The 19165-nt window shown below is 32.3% G+C and overlaps 1 protein-coding gene across 3 annotated transcripts in view; it reads right to left on the bottom strand.

The window, feature by feature from the left end:
* Positions 1 to 18170, bottom strand: part of MS3_00008110 (uncharacterized protein) — a gene marked incomplete at its 5' end in the record, with an annotated part of 110369 nt that extends 92199 nt beyond the window's left edge. Inside the window, 4 exons of one of the 3 annotated variants that reach the window (XM_051216457.1) lie at positions 8443 to 8545; positions 9288 to 9379; positions 9441 to 9496; positions 18029 to 18170. In XM_051216457.1, coding sequence (XP_051067047.1) covers positions 8443 to 8545; positions 9288 to 9379; positions 9441 to 9496; positions 18029 to 18125 — 348 coding nt within the window. Of the gene's footprint in view, positions 1 to 6959; positions 7696 to 8442; positions 8546 to 9287; positions 9497 to 18028 lie in introns of those variants that run through there. The other 2 variants (XM_035733046.2, XM_051216458.1) reach the window with 2 other exon arrangements.
* Positions 18171 to 19165: the final 995 nt, after the last annotated feature.

The following is a 19165-nucleotide window of genomic DNA, read 5'->3' as shown; positions in this document are numbered from 1 at the left end:
CTTTAGTGCAGCTATGGTGCAAGCCTATATGTAAAGATTCAAGTCTACAAAGTGCCGGTGTGAGCACTCTTACCCTGGGTTTGCGAAACCTGGACTCGAAGAGGCCATGATGTTTGGTGACTGTCTGATCATAGCTATCTCTGAAGGATTGCTGAAGTTCAGTGGCAACAGCATGTTAGTAATGCTGAGGTTCAGCAATGCGTGCTCGGAAACAGTGACGACAACTCAATTGAAACACCGGTTTCGGTGGCCTCAACATATCGCATCAATATCATCTCAGGAACCTCCACATTTTGTATGGTTCCCCGAAGCTGAGACTGAGTGGAAAAGTAGGAGATGGGTAGTTTATGAGATGAAGCCGTGATATTAAAGAAAGGTGTATAGAACTGGCATCAGTAGGTCCATCATGACACCCTGATTGCAGTCTTAGAAATGGTGCAACTCAGCGGCTCGAAATGTTGCCAGAAACGTTTCAGAACGGTGGCCATTTGAACCCTAGCTGTAGTTTTTCTTACTTTTTTCATAAAAATGAAATTTATTTACCTGGAAGGGTTTCTCGTGATTGTATTTTTAACTGAACCGTTTCTCCAATTTTAAACTACTTGAGTTCACTCATTTCTGTCCATTTATTTGTCTCTAATTATAAACACATGTCTTCCTCTATCGTTTCATAAGTACATTTCCTTACAAGTAGGATGCCTGTTTATTTTACTCCACGTTCGTAGCAATATTTATATGTTCAATTAAAAAAAATAGATAATTTACTCAGAATTAGCCAAACGTACCAGCAAGATAGAACCTGATTTTCCAGAAAAATAATAACTCATGAGGTCATTCAAATTTGTAAACAGATACTTAACCACTGAGTGTTTTATCAGCGAAATGTTTACACAAGAATCTTCGATGGGTTCTAAATTTTCAACCACTTGGTTCTTACTAGTGTCCAATAAATATTACGAAGTCAACGTCTTAAGTAGTGACAGGGAGCAAAGTAGTTGAGATTGTTAAACACGTTATTAATCTCGAAAGTTTTATCAGCACTGATAAATTTGTGTTAGATAAATCTGGACACTGATTCATAAAGCTGTATTGACTCTTACCAGCTTACGTGAAATGTGATGTGGACAATATGGCCATCTACCGAGTAAAGGATGACTCCGCAATCCTTAGCTTGCAAACATGGCACTAAGTAAGGATGGGGGATCGATTGATATGGTTAGGATATGTGTTAAGCGTATCCACTCACTGAATACGTAGACGCCCAATAATGGCTGGTGCAAGAGTAGGTTGAGAGAATGCTAGAGGAGGTAAAACCAAGAAGTGAAACCAGACCATAAAGACACAGATTATTGGACTGAGCGGCGTAGGTAGATGCAGATAAATTAGTTGGAGTCAGATTAATTGCCGTAATCAATTGTTGGAGACTGTTACTGACATAGCTCGGGATCGTCTACAAGATGCATTCACTATTTATTTACATTTACAGTCTAAGTTTCGAAATCACCTTTATTCTGTTAATCTGTATATTCTTTTGAAAAAGTCTTTACGATGCCTAATCTTTTCTGAAACCACTGATATTGTTATTACCTCTACTAATACACGGTTTGCCCTGACAATTGCACCTCATTGTATTAATGGAGTGCAGTGACTTGAACCTGTGCAGATATATTCTATGTTCTATATTGCGTATGACTGACTGCATGCTGTGTCATATACCACACAATATTAAGAGCTAAATTAGCTCTATGTGGAGATTTAGACTGACAAGAAACCATGGTAGTGGGGCTTTTAATCAATAGCATAGGAAGGAACAAGAAACACTAGTTAATAAAGAAAAAATGAACAGTTAACAAATAAACTAAAGGGTAACCGTATCTTTATCACTGTCATTTCTTATAGAGTCATTTCACTGACTGATTTTAACAACGATCATTTTGAGCGTCCCAAAGACCTAAGCATCTCAGTCTGATTTTTATCAAATATCACAGATCAAAAGTTAGCACATTCCATAAGTTGATGAGTAGACTCTAACCGTATTCATAGCATATTTTGTTGTGAGAAAACTTCTGCCAGCAGGTTGAACATATAAACCACTGGATCCCAAATCAGTGGTCTAAAAGAAAATAACATGCATGATTTTTGAAGGGTCTACGTTCGATCTCCGATGAACGTATACACGAGCAGTGGTGACGAGTTCTAAACAAAGACGTAATAAGTCTAAACTACCTTCAGTTACCCAAAGATAAAGTTACCCCGTGATATATACTACGTACATCCAAACCTGTTTATAGTATCGAAGCGTTTAAGAAATTATCTCGTTGATATAGAATTCAATTAGTACTCAGAAAATTATATGGAGGGTTTAATTTATGGACAACCTTTGAGCGACGCCAAAGTGACCTTCAGAATGTCCACCTACTTACTAGGGTTAGAAGAGGGTTATAGATTGGTGTGAGGAATGGATCAGGATTTACAGTCGGACGTTGGGGTTGGGACTTAGAGTAAGAGTTTTCATCACGAACTGACATGAGCTATAATGCTGAAATGCTATTTAGCCAAATGGATGAATGAATTTCACTCCAAAATCCAAAACCTGTTATCTTAAATCTGACTAGTCTCACTGAAAAACTTTCTTTCTGCAAAAAAATGTTTACATATTTGCAAAACAAAAAGGCAAAAGGAAGGAAGGAGAAACTGAATCAAAACTGTCTGATGTTGATTAATGTTAGTTGATAAATATATTTTAATGAATCTTTATACTGCAGAACATTTTAAATTTTCTATATGCATGAGGTCGAAATTTGTTAATGAACTCACTAAAAGACGTATTATTCTCTTTGTAATCGAATGAGTTATGGCAGAAGAAGTATAATATTATTAATTATGAAATGTATTCGAGGGTTTAAGGCAACCGGTAACTAAGACTGACTAGACATATATATTTTTTTATTAGTTGATTTATATAATTCGAATAATGTTAAAAACTAAATAATAAGATGTTGGTTAACACTATGCCACTATATATGAATGTAATAAAGTTGAAATGAGTTATATTTGCATTAATAGTTTATCAAAATGATGTAAGTCTGTGACGAGAGCGGTTTTGAAATCGATTTAGTCTGCATAAACGAATGAGTACAACGATGCTCATTTGCCCTAATCAGTGAGTAACTATGGGACAAATTAATAGAGTTCCAGTAAAAAGTGATAACCCATCAATCATATCGGTAAGTTATACAGGTATCAATAGTGATACTATATCCGGTCATAGCTTACTGGTCTGTAAGTGACGTACAAACAGTGAAACCTTGGAATCACTGATCAGGTCGTGAATATACATTGTTGAGGAATGAAAAATGGAGATAATATAGTTGTCTAGTGACCGCTATTTTTCAATGTTTTACAACCCGAAAATAAATATTTTATTTTTAATTGTTTCACTTCATTCAGTTTATTATCAATTGTTAGTTTAATAACTGCATACACTTTAATTACAGACAATGAGAGATTTACAACCTTTTATATATTACTTACGTTAAATGTTTTAGTATTATGATTTTTATTACCATATTGACGTGATTAGCTGTTCTCGTCTCTGCCCGCAATAATCACTTTAAATATGATATTTGTATATTCATAGAGGTTCTACATCTCAGTGAACCTTATTTGATGATGATTAGTTGAAAGAAAATATAAGGAAGCTGAATGTGATGCAAATAACTTAGTATTAATTTCTTTGACATAGGGAAGCGGCGATACATTCTCAAATCTCTGCTTTAAGAAATATATAGAACATCAATTCCTACAATCCCGTAAATATACTTTCATAACAAATGTCAACCGACATGAAACAGAATTCCCTACTTCCCCTCAACTAATCTCCAATTGTTGAATATAAACGTATTTCTTTTGGTGGAAAAATCACCTTGAAATCCTCTAGCCTACTTAAATAGTATAATGAATCAACTCTAATAAAGAAGACAGATCTTAAAGGGATTTTTTCTCAACCTATTGTTATCAGCTCCATTAAAGAATGTATCTAATAAAAATTATGTTGCTACATAAATGTGAACATATATGTCTACCTAGTGTATCAGATATTACACTGAATAAAATTTATAAACCACAGTGTATTTTTTTTCTTATGACTAATTAAAACAAAAATTTATGAATACAGTAGTAGTCACCTTGACATCATTTAAAATCAACCATATTAATTATAATTTTAAAAATAAGATAAGTTTATTTAGAAAAACAGATAGAAACTATCTGTTTGTAACCCTTCAATGAAAGGTTATTATTGAGTAATTTTTCTTAATTGAATTATCTTAGTCGGTTTACAGATAATTAAAGCTGTTCTTTACTAAGAGTTACTAATTAATGCAATAAACATATTGTAGTAAAACTGAAGGCAAGAAATGCAATAACGTTTCAGTATGTAGTTAACTATTAAAAAAATTAATGTCAAGTCTGGATTTGTTCTATTAGCCATCACAAAAATCATTGTTACGCTATAAATTTTCTTATATAATCCAGGGACCGTATAGTTCACCGATAATATCATTCACTGTTATACTAAGTGAAGCAGGTTCGAATATGATCCGGTGCATAAGTTCTTTTAAAATTATAGGTATGTTTTGCTGATGATAACTTTCTCGTTAGTAGACTAGGTTCAACTTTGTATTCTTAACGATAGTCTCTGATCATTTAATATCGTAATATTCTCTAGATACTGAAGAAAAATGTATTCCAACTAGTGTAAATTGTGATGTCTGATATCATGCTCAAACCTATTTGCGTTATAAGGCGAAAGATCATCTGGTAGTAACCAGGGCTACATCTACCCTTAAGTTCTACAAGTTCTATGGAATATCAGCAGTGGCCCGAATGGCTCAATGATAATGAGCTTGGGTGACATGAGTGAAAATCGTACAAGTAACATTATGATTTAAGGTTGGTCTGAATGACGAGTGCAAACTAACATGAAACTTAAGTTCAAAATTTCCTACCGAATACAAATCGAGTTACTTAGATCAAAAGCCAAATTGCTGCTTCATCCATAGAATTCGATCAACTCTAATGACTAGACAAAGATGACATTCTTTATAGGTACCAATACCAAGGTTGGGCTTGACAGTTTCAAATAAATAAACTGCCTGTTCCTCAGTAGATTATTATTAACCTCGTGTATTAGCTAAATCAAACCAAAATAAAAATCATGAATTTTCAGTTCTGTAACAATGAACTAATCAATTATGTACTACAAAAATATTCATCACAGCCAATAAATAAACGATGTATTAAGGCCTTAGCAATCAGTGGGAATGATTGGAGTAGGATTCAAACTTAAGATCTCTGGGTCACCATGTTTGTCTGGTTGTTGACTAGATATTTAAATTCAGTCGCCGCGTGTACGGTGTAAATTGGCGGTAAATAACAAACTGGATTTCATCAAATAGAAAGAACACTCAATCGAAACTAAACATGTACATAAATCAACTTTTTTCTCATCAGTTTGCTAAAATAACATACTGTTTCACAATACTGAAATTCAGTAAAAATCCTTGTCCTTCTGAATTGTGGTATAACAGCTATGGCAAATTGAAATCCAAGTCTTTTTGTATACTTATATTATATTTGGTAAACTTTTTATCTCAACAATACGAAAGTAACTGGTAAATATTTAATCCGTTCCATTGGATCATTCTTTTGCAGTATTGGCTACTAAACTATACTCACATTGACTGCATGAGTATTTTATATCACCTTAACAGTCTGTTGAAATTGTTTTATGTAAGTTGACAACATTACTGATACTTTATATTTTAATGTCAAAGATTGACATCATTTCTAGACAAACATCAAATCGAAGTACATGTTTATGCTTCGCAAATGTATATTGACTTATAACTCTACGAACTTGTAAGTTCCACATTTGTTTACATTTGTGCTGAAAATGGATTTTCCCACTTGTAGGTGTTTGGTTGCATTGAATATATATATATAACAAATAGATAGGTAGATATATCTAGTCACTGATTACTTTATTACAACTTCAGGTCAGTAGTCAATCGATAATTATTTCTCTAAAGTAATTACTTACTTCAACAAAAACGATTATCATAATGTTAATTATGAAAACATTTTACAAAATCCTTTTAACTAATTTGCTAGTCATCACTTAATTCTTTTGTGAAGATTTGACTAGTTCAATAATCATTGTATTTATAATGTTAATAATTATGGATTATCATTTGTTGTTATCGTGCTCTATGTTGAAAAATTTTATCTAATTTAAAAACACCGGAAGTATGAAAAACTCCTAAATCATAAAAATATTTAAAATGTGATAAACTCATCAATAATAATAATAATAATAATGATAATATTTTCATAATTAGTCAAAGTTACATCATATTGATAACTGGTAAGCTAACATTTTACGTACCTTCAGTGTACATGCACAGTATTTCTTAAAACCATTTACAGGTACTTTCTTTAGCTTTGATACAGATATTAGTCAGCAAATCATTGAAAATCAGAGTACTAGCTAAATGCTTTCTTTTAGTTTAAGAGACCTGACCAGAGGACACCCATGTTCTTCAACCTCAACAAACCTAGGGCTTTCAAATATCGTTACAAGCACTATGGCTTTGTCGATTTCAGTTGGTGTGATTCCCCGGTGGTTTAGTTGGCATTACTTAAAGCGGAACAACTAGTGCAAAACATGCAGGTCATAGTTTTAGTTTCTTACGGGGTTGTGGGAGTGCATCGATGAGCAGTTCAAAAATCTAGAACACAAGAGTTTTTCAGTACCAGATTTTAAAACTGTTATAAGTTAGTAAAGAATAACAGTCCTTGGTTTACTTCAACATAGAACGTTGGATTATATTGATGACTATTCCAAGACAACATTCAATTAAACTACTGGTTTACCCTGGTTTTTCAATTAAAAGCAATTTGTGATGGAAATTTCTATTGATTTGTAGGAAATCTTTACAAAAGTTGTTAAACCACTAAAAACATTTTCCCCATTATGAGCAAGATAGTATTAGTTGAAATATTTAACTTATAATGAACACTTATAATAATGATAGAAAATAATTATAACCGTATTTTTACCCAAGAATAGAAAAAGTTATATGCATTCTCAGTTAGTTGTAAGAAAACGTTGTCCCTGAGTAAAATGCTTATATTGGTTCGAATTCCTTAATATCATAGTAGCACAGAGAGAAAGAAATGGTTTTGAAATATTTCAGGAGATATATATACCACCACTAATCAACAAAATCACTGTATAAAATAAAGGAATTACAACTATTATGATGTAATAAAATAATAAAAAATTCATAGGAGAAGATTAAGCAAATTCATTTCATCAACTGTGTCCCATATACTCATTAAATTTATCCATAAAATGTTTTACAAATGTATTTTTTTAAATGCATTCTAATACAAGTTCAATTTATGTAGAAGTGTAAATAAGATAGAGAGGCTATAATCATATAGAACATGTGAAAATAGTTAGTTTTATATATTTAAAGAAATTAGTTTGCATATGAAATGCATTGGTATAATCCTAAACTATCTATTACTCTGACTTTTTTAAAGCCTGTTAAAGGTGATATATCACCAGAATTCCATGAATGCAAATTCTTTAAATCACAATCCCTACCTCAAAATCTTTTGCTCCATCTAGAATAAATTAAATGAAGTCGTAATTAGAATAGAAAAATATTCATTCAAAAATACTATGATGTGTCAAACAGTAAACGATTGATCAACACAGACAATCAAAGACTCAGACTAACCGCTTTTACTTCACTTTTTGTTAGTCATCTCAACTTTGTCTACAGTACTAGAACTTACGAATGAAATTTCAGCAGAATGCTTAACACTTAACTACTCAGAATAACATAACAATTTCCTATCTTATATTCTTTGAATTTGCCAGTGAAGAAAGTTTTATAGTAATAATTGTGTTTTAGTTATTTTCATCTACAAATGTTTTCAACCAGTGTTTCACCTCTGGTACCTTTTTCTATTGCGTAATATATATGATGTATCGATTTCATTGTAACTCTTCGTCTCTCTATCTAATAAACAATGGGGAAAATGTACCTACGATGGTCGCAGTTATGTTTACATTTTTGAGTAAATGATTTTATAGTGGGTTACAGTCACTTTATAAGAGCAGATGAGTATATGAAGTTAGGACATATAAGTAGTTATTTAAAGCAAGTGTAAAACTTTGCTATAAGCTTTTAACAATGGAAAAATAGATAACACAGATGTTTGAGCAGGCCACGAAGTGATTTCCACATTCAAAGTGTGATGCTTCAGAATTGAGCGTCTACGGATCATTTAACCATCGCATCGAATTCAAGTAAAAATGTAATCATACAGAAAAAAAAAGGACTTTTGTGATTCTTAACAACTTACCATGGTATCTTGATGTTTTTTATTCTGTAGTACCACACAAATAGGTACTTCAGCTGTTGTTGACAAAACACAATGTAACGGAATCAACGCTTGTCCCATGAATCTAAATAAAAATATAATATATTGTACAAACAGTTTATCTTCATTCCTCAGGACAAAACTGAAATGTTGCTGATGATAACTTATTTAATTACTGCAATCTCAAAAATCTTATGGGTTCAACCAGTTAATTGTCAATAGATTGAACTCTCAAAGTAACATACAAACATGAATCTACCGCGATTTGATGTTTAACCACAACCGTTTGTGGAGCCAGCTTAATTACATCAATTTGTTTAGGACGACAGAAATGCTGATCTGAGAAATCAGTTTAAATACAGACAAATGGTAAAAAGAGACAGTTTTGTTCACGTCCACGTCATAAATCGTTTACTAGAATAAAACAGTTTTAGGTTTATGCTTACGTCACAGACAGACCGTACAAGACATAACATAGGTAATGATTTTGCTGATGGTGTTATCTATGGTGCATATGAGAGTTATAAAACCGTAGAATATGGAGACCATTTTTGAACTAATATCACTTGAAAACGAGTGAGAAAACATTCTGAAACTCCTTTCTAAAGTAACCGACAACTAAATTTAATGTACTGTCTATGACAGACGCAGTTGGTTTTTAATCAAGGTTTTTCATTTCCCAACTTTATCTATTAAATGACGGCTTCTTACTCCTTGGAGTTTTTGAAAACAGTGTCATGTCAAAACGATCAATATAACTTATTCGGTAACGGGTTATAAATATCCATAAGATTTATCATCCATATATATATATATATATTGCTTACTTGTCTGGTGTAACTTTGTCGAAATCCATTACTTTGATCAATACGTTGTCGGAAGCAGCTAAAGGCTTTCCTTTTAAATCGATTATTATTTCCTATTTGATACAAAAATGAGTTTGATTGAATGTTTAATTTTGTGGAGTAATTATTATCTACCTCGTTCCATATCGGATTTAAATCGTCATCAATAACTTTTGTTTTCTGTTTTTGTCCTAAAAACATGGAAAATAGGTACATAAAAATATGTGGTAATTGTTTGTTGATTAGTTGATTTGCATTGTTACATAAAATATTTTGCAGTTGGTATATGGGTTTGATAAACCTAATAGGTATGACTGACAAGTTTGTACATGTTATTTGCTCATAAAATCAAACTAAAATACGTATCAAACAGACTTCAGAGGATAGAATTCAATTTGATACTTATGAAAAAATTCAACTAGGAACGTTTTTTACTTAATTATCAAGGATAAAACTGAAGATCGCTGTAGTAATTCAGTGCAAATTAGTAGGGATCTGAATAAAAACAAATTTCAACCGATATTGGCTACTCTATATCGTGCAAAATTACTCACTGGTTTCAGTTAATCACAAAATATCTGAAAGCTTTCAATATGACTATAAAAGATTTAATGATGAACCAAATGATAAGGTGAATTAACTTAAATCGGTGTCTTGAACTCAATTGTATGTATGCTATGAAGCTATAGAAGCTATGGGAGGTGTTAAGGTTAACAGAATGATATTTTTCGATGAGGAGGAAATTTTACTTATTAGGATTTTTAAGTGGACATCAATCATAAATGTTAGGATTTTGACCATTTACATTCACAATATGCTTATATTAATCATATACATCAAACTGAGAGTAATTCAATAAAAATGAAAGACAACAGCAAAAAAGCCAACAGCTTTTTGTTCGTAAATGTATCTTTGAATTATCTAATGAAAAACAGACTGGTAGTATACACAACTATAGAGGTGTGACTTCGTTGTTAAGGTACTATATTTTCAGTCATCAAGCTACGGATGCAGTTCATAATTTGCATAATTCACCAAAATAGCCTGTTCATTTTATTATAAAATATCCAATCTGGTAACTGTCGATGTGCTTGTTTTCAATTATCACTAATAATCACTTCAAGTATTCCGAGTACTTTATCTTCCCTCTTTCAATTATTTAGTTACGCATTCGATGTTACTTTCATAATTATTTATGAAATTACAACATTATTATTTAACTCTACTGTTCGATTATCAGTATTTCATCATTGTAAATCACATATACATTAGTGTGGAGGTTTGGTAAAAAACCAATTGAAGTGAGGTATTTCACCGTTAGGTTTGTCTTTCAATTCTATTTGAACAATCAAATAGTATCACTAATCTTCATGCACAAAATGTATTCCTAAAATTCAAGTACTTAGCTACTGAATTATATCAACAATGTATATCTCTATAAAATGTCGAAAATTAAAAGTACTGTGTGAGTGGACACTTTTTTAACTGAAATTTTCTTTTGCATACATTGTATCTTTGACGTTTAAATGGGGATCTTCGAATAGATAAAAACTACAGTATAAATAGGCTTTTGACTATAATTATTGATGCTATGTTGGATGAACGGAGGTAATCGAGAGAAAACTCTGAACCAATACTTCGTAATAGTTGATTCTTGCCAGCAAAGAGTAGTTTCAGTTTTGAGGTTAATGACGATCCCTGCTTCAACCATCTTTGGTTCAAAATGCTACTAGCAAATAAGTAATCTCTTGTATGACATATATTTACATCAATTGATCACCCAGTAGTGACCGATATCCCACTTGTCTAATCATTATTGCTAATGAGATTCTATAGATCAATTTGTAATATGGTCTGATTAATTCGAAAATTCACATTTCAGGAAAAATTTATCAACAATTTGATATTCACCAAAACAAGTAAACGTTGAATCTGTCAGTAATTATTTTTCTTAAATTTTTATTTATTTGGCCACTTATTCTTTTCAAACAAATACAGACAATCAATACGCATATAATAATATATCCCAGAGTTATTTAACAACAAATTTTACACTTTCATCTTTGTTTACTTGTTTTTATAACAAAATAACACAACACACAAAAGAAGTATTAAAGAAAATTATTCAATTATTCATTTTTACTGCAATGTCCTGATTTTATCAATAACAATATCTTTATTGATAGATCAAGTACAATGAACAGGAATAATCATGTTTAATAATTCAATTTACAATTTGATAAACTTTATATAAACTTGTATTTAAAAAGTATTGCTCATGTAACAAATAAATTTGGGACATCTCATACTGATTTACTGCTATGTATTTTTGATGTATATCAACTTTTTTTCGATGTGAACTGAATATAGTCCACCGTTTATAGTTTCCAGTCTAAATCTCCGTGTTAGGATGAGTATTATTTAAAAGATGATTCAGTGATCATAATTTACATTAGATCAGCTAGAATTTACAATTAACTATTAAATAAATAAGATGGAGAATGGTTTTATATAGTAAACTGAATATTATACAAGTTGTCGAAAATCTATCATTCATAAACTGACATATTGTTGTCAGAAGAGTTATTAAGTTGCTAATTTATGAGTGAGCACAACACGCATATACGCAAACCAGGCATTAGAGGGGTTTACAGGAGATAATTAACTCATCCAGTTAATCAGATAAATGTAAATGGTATCCATAATGAATTGATCTCAGTTGACTCAACATTGAAAACCGGAAATTATTAGGCAACTGTTTAATCCTAGTGCACGATTATGCAGTGTTGTGGACTCACGACCCCACGAGGAAGAGAATCCAAAACCTTTGGGTATCGATGAGAACGCTTAGTCACCAGAACCATTAAGTTAGTGTCCGATGGTAATTAATTATAGGCAAACTAAAAAGTACTTAATAAACATGGAAAACCAGGAGAAGTATTTTACTATCTGCAAATTCCTAGTTGAATGTACCTTCATCTTAGTGTCGTTGAGGTTTATATACTGAGACTCAAGCTCAGCGTCTAATGCTTTAGTAACCAATAATTTATCCATTACCAACAATCCGGAAATATGTATTTCGCTTATAGCTACAAGCTATATCGCGGCTTCTCGAAAAGTTCATATTGCAAGCATGATTCTCGATTTTGTAATTTTCTCAATGTTAAGTTCACCCTGTTATACTCGTTGTACAATGTAGATAATTTTATCAACATAACTATATTTTTGTTCCTGTTGGTTTTTGAAAAAATGCCCGTTGTGCCAATTTTGTAGATTACCATGAGTCTTAAGCGATCCGTTTTAGGATACTGGTGGAAACAGCTGAAAATGATTATTTATGAAAGAACACAGCTTATCTGAATGAACGGATATTCTGTTAAAAGCGTCGAGAAATCAAACATTTCGAGATCGGCCACCTTGGCACAAAATCATTGCTTTTCAAAGAAACATCAAATTCTTTGCTAACTAGAATGCAACACAAACATTTCTACAACATAATACAAAGTTACACAACAAGGATTTCCTTTACACGACTGACAAGGAATCTTCGCAACTCGATGATAAACAGTCACTGACTGAATTTTACAACTACTATGATAATGAAGCCTAAAATGTGTGATTCAATCTAACTATAAGTCATCAGTATCCCAGTGAACTGGATTCAAGTGGGCGATTCAATCCAAAAGAATTACGAGCTTCACCCTAGGTGAATTATTAGATACGAAGCTTGGCTTTTTATCAAAGAAAAATTTTTTCGTAAAAAATTGCTTAAATGCATTTCTAAGTGGAGTGGAATTTTTAGTATTGAGTCGTTTCTGACTGTCAAGCACATTTTTAAACAAGGATATCGTCTAGATATATTTGGCTGAAGTTGAAAATATAAACTATTGTGATCAAATTAGGTGTTCTAAAGACAGAGAACTTGTTGTACGATCTCTGTCTTATATTCGGTCTCTGACAGTCATAGATGTATAGAGTTGAGTTTCATACTGTGATGAAACAGCCACTCAAGGCTCTTTTATTTTCAAAGGTTTTATACCCAATGTTTGTACATAATGTAAGCTATCTTCAGATTTAACAATCTTAGCAGTTATCACATTTTAATATATATAACTATTAATGATGCATCAATCGCTGTGAAATATAAAAATCCACTAGAATGCACTGATATAAGATTAGAACATAGTTTCGTATCCTAATAATGATGTTATTGTTGTTCCGTTTTCAATCAAAACAACTGTTCATCACAAACTATTAAGCTTTCTAGTGTTTGTGCCAAAATAATTATGACAAACAAGTGTTCAACTACATTTTGGTCACTGTAGCCCACTGATTTTTCGGAATCTTGTACAGACTTGAATTTGGTCATTAAAATGATTAAAAAAACTGGAGAAGTCTGATGAGTTGGTGTCTATCACTTTTTTATAAAAAGTTAAGTTATTGTGTAACACTTAGTATGGGGGCTTTGTGAAGATTATTGTGTCTTAAAGTTTTATACCAAAGAATAACCTTAGCTAAGCAACCACTGAAAACCGGGGAGCAAAGGAGAGCTACGTCATCCTAGCATATGACTCGCTAATACTATCTTCAAAAAATTCACTAACCGCTCATTTTGCAATGATCAGTAAGAAAGATTAAGTCAGCGTTAGAATAGATAGAAATAAAATGAGATAATTATTGCATTGAAAGAAAATAAAACGTTTCAGTTGTATATTGATAATTCACATTGTCCAGCTAAGTTCAAGTTGTAATGTAATACAATTAACAGTCGCTTGTATTAGAAATCAATTTGTCGCTTTTTTGACATCGTTCGACACTACGCCAAAGATAGATCTTCGTGGGAGCTTTGAGAATCTGTTTACTGACTGTAGTCAGCTGGATTCCACTTTCAATGATCTAAAGTTATCATACTCGCGCCCGACCTGAATGCCGTAAATTTGGTCTTATGAACTAGGTTGTGTGTGTGCACTATTAAAAATCAGCAAAATACGATGACCTACATATTCAGTACTCACCGATTTTCAGTGATTATCCAAACAAGTCTATTTTCTTTGTTAATGCTATATGTTCAACTTTATGTACAAACAATAATAAATAATGATAATTCACTTTTCATTCAAACTTTTATGTTCTTGGCTTTATGTAATACTTTTTTCATGTAAGAGCCAGTTATTCCACTCGGCTGCTGTAACTGAACTCGTAAGCTGAGTGTTGAAAGTCTAGTGCTTTTTCCAGTAATTCACTGCGCCACAACGTTGTGTTTAGTGAATATTCGTTTGTTTTTAACGGGATTGATTAACTTTCATGTTTAAAATACTACGATAGTAGTGAATAATATACTGAGAACCATTGTTTTCTGCAGTTCTATGTTATGTATGCTTTATGTAAAACATACAGATCATTATGTTGGACCTAACCTAATTTGTTCCATGGAATGGTGGAAGCTTTTTAAGATATGATGATAATTATCTTTATCTATTCAGTGTATTTGATACCACTTCTAATCCAAGGGACGATTTTCTAAAATTACTAAAACTTGGTGTCGGTTGTGGTCATCAAACAAAACTTTTACTTTAAAACTGCCAATGCTTATATTTTATCGTTTCAGATTGTGATAGTTGCAAAATATGAGCCTTGTAAACACCAATCATATAATTTCACTGCCATTACTACCTGTTGTCTATGAAATGATATCATGTGAAGAAATCTGAGTAATTACTTATACCAATTAATCTTATTTGAAAAGAAAATTCGCAATGATTTTTAGACAACTAAGGAGTTGTTACAAATGTGCACTGGTTGAAGTTTTCATAAATGATATCAAAAATGTAAGATTAAGAATTCAGGTGGCAAAAAGTGACATTGTAAAAATAATTATACAAATATTTTTGTGTTTTTAAACGCCGCCCCATTCGCCAACATTACAAACATATTTGCATTAAGATTATATCATTATAAGCAGATATTTTGCCAATTTAGCGTACTTATGGGCCGTTAAAAGCTTGCACAACAAGTCTATTCTGGAAGCCTACTTTAGCCGAAATATGTGCACATTATAAATGTTTAAGATTGAGGCAAAATGTTTAGTGGGTCATCACAAAAACCTAATCATCTTGATAAGCGCAATCGGTTTGACAGGGCTTCAGAAGTTATGGACTAATAAAAGTATCATAAATTGTAAACAGTAAATATTTATCCAAATAAAATCAAGCAGAGAGAGAATGTGGCTTCTGCATATTTTGTCATTATGTTAGTTTCCAGGGGAAAACAAAGTAACATGCTACACAGCAGTCATTCCCTAAATACTAAAAAGGTGACAAAATAGATATTAAGTTAAAATACGAAGCAATTTAGTTTATTCCTTTGTGTATATCCCCACTAGCCATAATAGTTAAAATATAATTCAAAACACCACCCTAAAACAAAAACTTACCATGTTATCAGGCTAAATGAATTACAAACGTGTTGAACATAAACTCTTCAAGTAGTCGTTTACGTTAAGACAATTAAGAGAGCTGAAAATATCAAGTAGTTAAGATTAACGATTGAATTCGGTCATAAACCTTCAGATAAAGATGTCATGTTACTCAACGAATTTGTTAGCGTATGCTGGTTAAAAAAGTTCAGTTACTTATTATGCTCATGAAATCATCGAATACCCCTGAGCACGGTGATAACTAAATTGAGTTGGACGTTGTCCCGTCATGCGAAACCATTTATAATTTACTTGGGCTGTACTGTAATATGTAGATTTACTGATTGTCCTGTTTTGTTTATGCATATATTATTGATCAAAAGTCCCTCCTAGATCCAAACTCTTTATCGGTAATTTGCATTTTTGGCACATCCATTGGTTTATCATGATGCCTTTTCTCTTTTCACGCGAAATCGCAGAACTTTAGTGTTCATTTCTTAATAAAAGTATCACAGATATGTTTACTTGTAACAAAGGTCTTACAGTGAACCAAAATCAATGTTTTTGTTCTAATCCATCTGCAAAGACTTTGGCAAAAGATACGGTTATTCGGTATTCAGGTGTAAGAGATCATATAAAAACTATTATTATATGATACAGATTTGAAAACCTACATGACTTAACAATTAAATCTCTACTAAACAAGTAGCTAAATCCACCTAGTGAATAACTCCGACAACTATTCTGTGATCACATCACCTAACTAAAGCCGACTTAATTGTACTTTGTGTTTACATAATTTTTAGAAGTACAGTGTTATCTATAAAAGCTAAGGTCAGATAAGAATGGTGATACCTTCAGTAGCTTATAAAAGCAAATTCAAATATTTGTAATCTATCCACTAGTAAGTTGATTAATTAATGGTGGTTTTTAGTAAAATAGAGCGTATAGCCCGAAACCTAAAAAAAATCTATTCAATTTCAAATATTAGTTGATCAGGAAAATTGAGAAAAGTACAGTGGGGTTAATGTTTTGTCAAAATTTATAGATTGTGAGTCACATCCTATATTGTCAAACAGTCCATAAAATTGGATTGTCAAGAAACCAGAGGTATCATAAACTCATCTTATCTGATCTGTTTCTTGTGTATAACCTCAAGCAATTTAAAATCGAAGATGATTACGGCGGAAAATTAAAACAATGTACCCATTTGTTTATACTCTAAAGTCGTCCATTTCTACAAATATAATCTACTAAAAGGCTTATTTTTGACTAATAAATCACCTGAACTCTAAATCTATAGTTTTGCCGATATTTTAGCTTCTAAATAACTTTTTCTAACCCAGGTATACTAAAAATACGATTCACGCAAGATATATATTTTCTTTTTCGTGCATTTGATTACTGTTGAATAGAAGATTATGACAAATTTATTCGGCAGGCCAACTTTTTTTTAAAAACAAGAAATTACGGGAGTTATATGACACTATTTACTAAAACATACGCTGTGTTTTGGTAGGTTAGTCATAAAATTTTATTTTGTTTTCATTCTATCGAAATGTTTATGACGTGAAAGAGCTTGCTCAAACTCGCTGTCCATCGGCCAGTCACATATAATCCAGAAACTGACGGGTATACATCGGTTCACATTAACCCACTACACCAGCAGGAGTCAAAAATATCAAGACAAATCCTGTGGTAGTAGGATAACTAGTAATATCAGTATTATTAAAAAACGTTTAGATACGAAAGGAATAAAGGTGGTTTGGGAGTCAGTGGCAAAGGGAAGATACAGAATGGGTGAAACAGTGCCATTGGAGGAAATTTTGAGGCATGTCATCCAAAGTTTATGACCATTATTTGTGATAGTTAAGCAATCCGCAGTGACTTTACATTTTAGTTTTTTTTTAATTTCACGGGATAAAAATAAACTTAGATTGTATAAATGAGCTTATAACTTGAATCAAATAATATAAAGCGTATACATTTTGTTAAAGTTTTTCAAACCTTTTCATCCATTATAAAAATGAAAGGTCAACTGAAAACAATTGCTAGATGTAAGTAATTGCTGTACCAACTTCTACTTTATCAGATAATAACAACAAATTGCTTTTCTTCCTAAGCAAACGTTCATCAACCATTTATGTCGTAGCAGAAAGTGACACAGGGAGACCAAAAACTTCAGTATTATGTGCTGATAATTCACAACTCTTTTAAAAACTTTAAAACACTAGCTTGATATGTTTGACAAAAATCATATGACGCAAAACGACAATATAATATATAAGTCAACGTTAATATTAAATACCTTGAAAATCGACAACGACGTAAGGGTCACTCTTCCCTGAGATTTCGATATTTTTCAAGTTATTGGCCTTCTTCACGTTCACATGAAGCGCATACATATTTCACAAACCAAAAGTGATGCGGCAGAGCATCGACCCTACACAATGACCTATTAAAATGTTTCAATGGTTAAAACAAAATAGGTAAGCATTCAATATTGCCATATGTCTCCTTCCGAGTTTACTTACCCATTAATTTAACGTGCAGGCAAGCAATCACATTTTTAAATTATTCTATTCAACATACCAACTATCTTTGTGACGAGCTACTATTAATTATCTTTATTCTTTACAGTTCATTCCTGGTATTAACTAACGGTAACAGTTGTTTGTTATTAGATATTTTGACCACTCTACCCTACCATGCCCATTAAAAAGACAACTAGTGTTTCTTAAGCATAGTTGAGTGTAATGTTTGCATGTTATGTTCGAAAAGATCCAATATCTTTATTGCAGGCTAGTACAAACCGATTGATTTATTTGCGCTCGATTATCTTTAGTTCGGTATTGTTCCAGTCACTAGGTAATTTTTAGTGTGTGGAATCACAGTCAACTGATGGCACCAAATCTAGTCGCTTTGACAGTTGTCTGTGGATTTGTATATCTTATAATTTGAATTAATCGGTAAGGCGGAGAGTGTGAGGTTGAATCGTAATTATAGAAGGCTATACTAATAAACGAGGTAGGAAGTAGCTTTTGATATTTAATAACGATAACGGACGACAAGTTATGAGGCATGCATCAGATACAGCTGGTCCAAGAGGGAGGTGGGCGTGTTTGTCGAGTCACCTCTCAAAGCTATCCATTACGGGGTACGCGGTCAGTTCGGCCATCGGAGAATTCCAAGTGTGACAACTTTTAACGAGACAAAGTGCGTGTCTCTAGGTGCAGTTTCTCGGGAGTCGTCTCTAGAAGTGTAATGATTATGTTATGGCAGAGAGTTTGCGTCGGGGTGACCTGGAGTGTTTGGTATTTTTAGTGCCACTATCGGGTCACTATTTATTCTCCCGTAGCCTGATGTGGGCCTTCCTTCGTCAGATTTATTCTCTTATGTTAGGGGAGACTCAAGTTAAGTAAGGCATTACTTGAGAAGAAACAAT

Source organism: Schistosoma haematobium, chromosome 4 (genome assembly GCF_000699445.3).
Source record: "Schistosoma haematobium chromosome 4, whole genome shotgun sequence".
Classification (NCBI taxonomy): Eukaryota; Metazoa; Platyhelminthes; class Trematoda; order Strigeidida; family Schistosomatidae; genus Schistosoma; species Schistosoma haematobium.
This window is presented reverse-complemented; position numbering and strand designations above follow the sequence as displayed.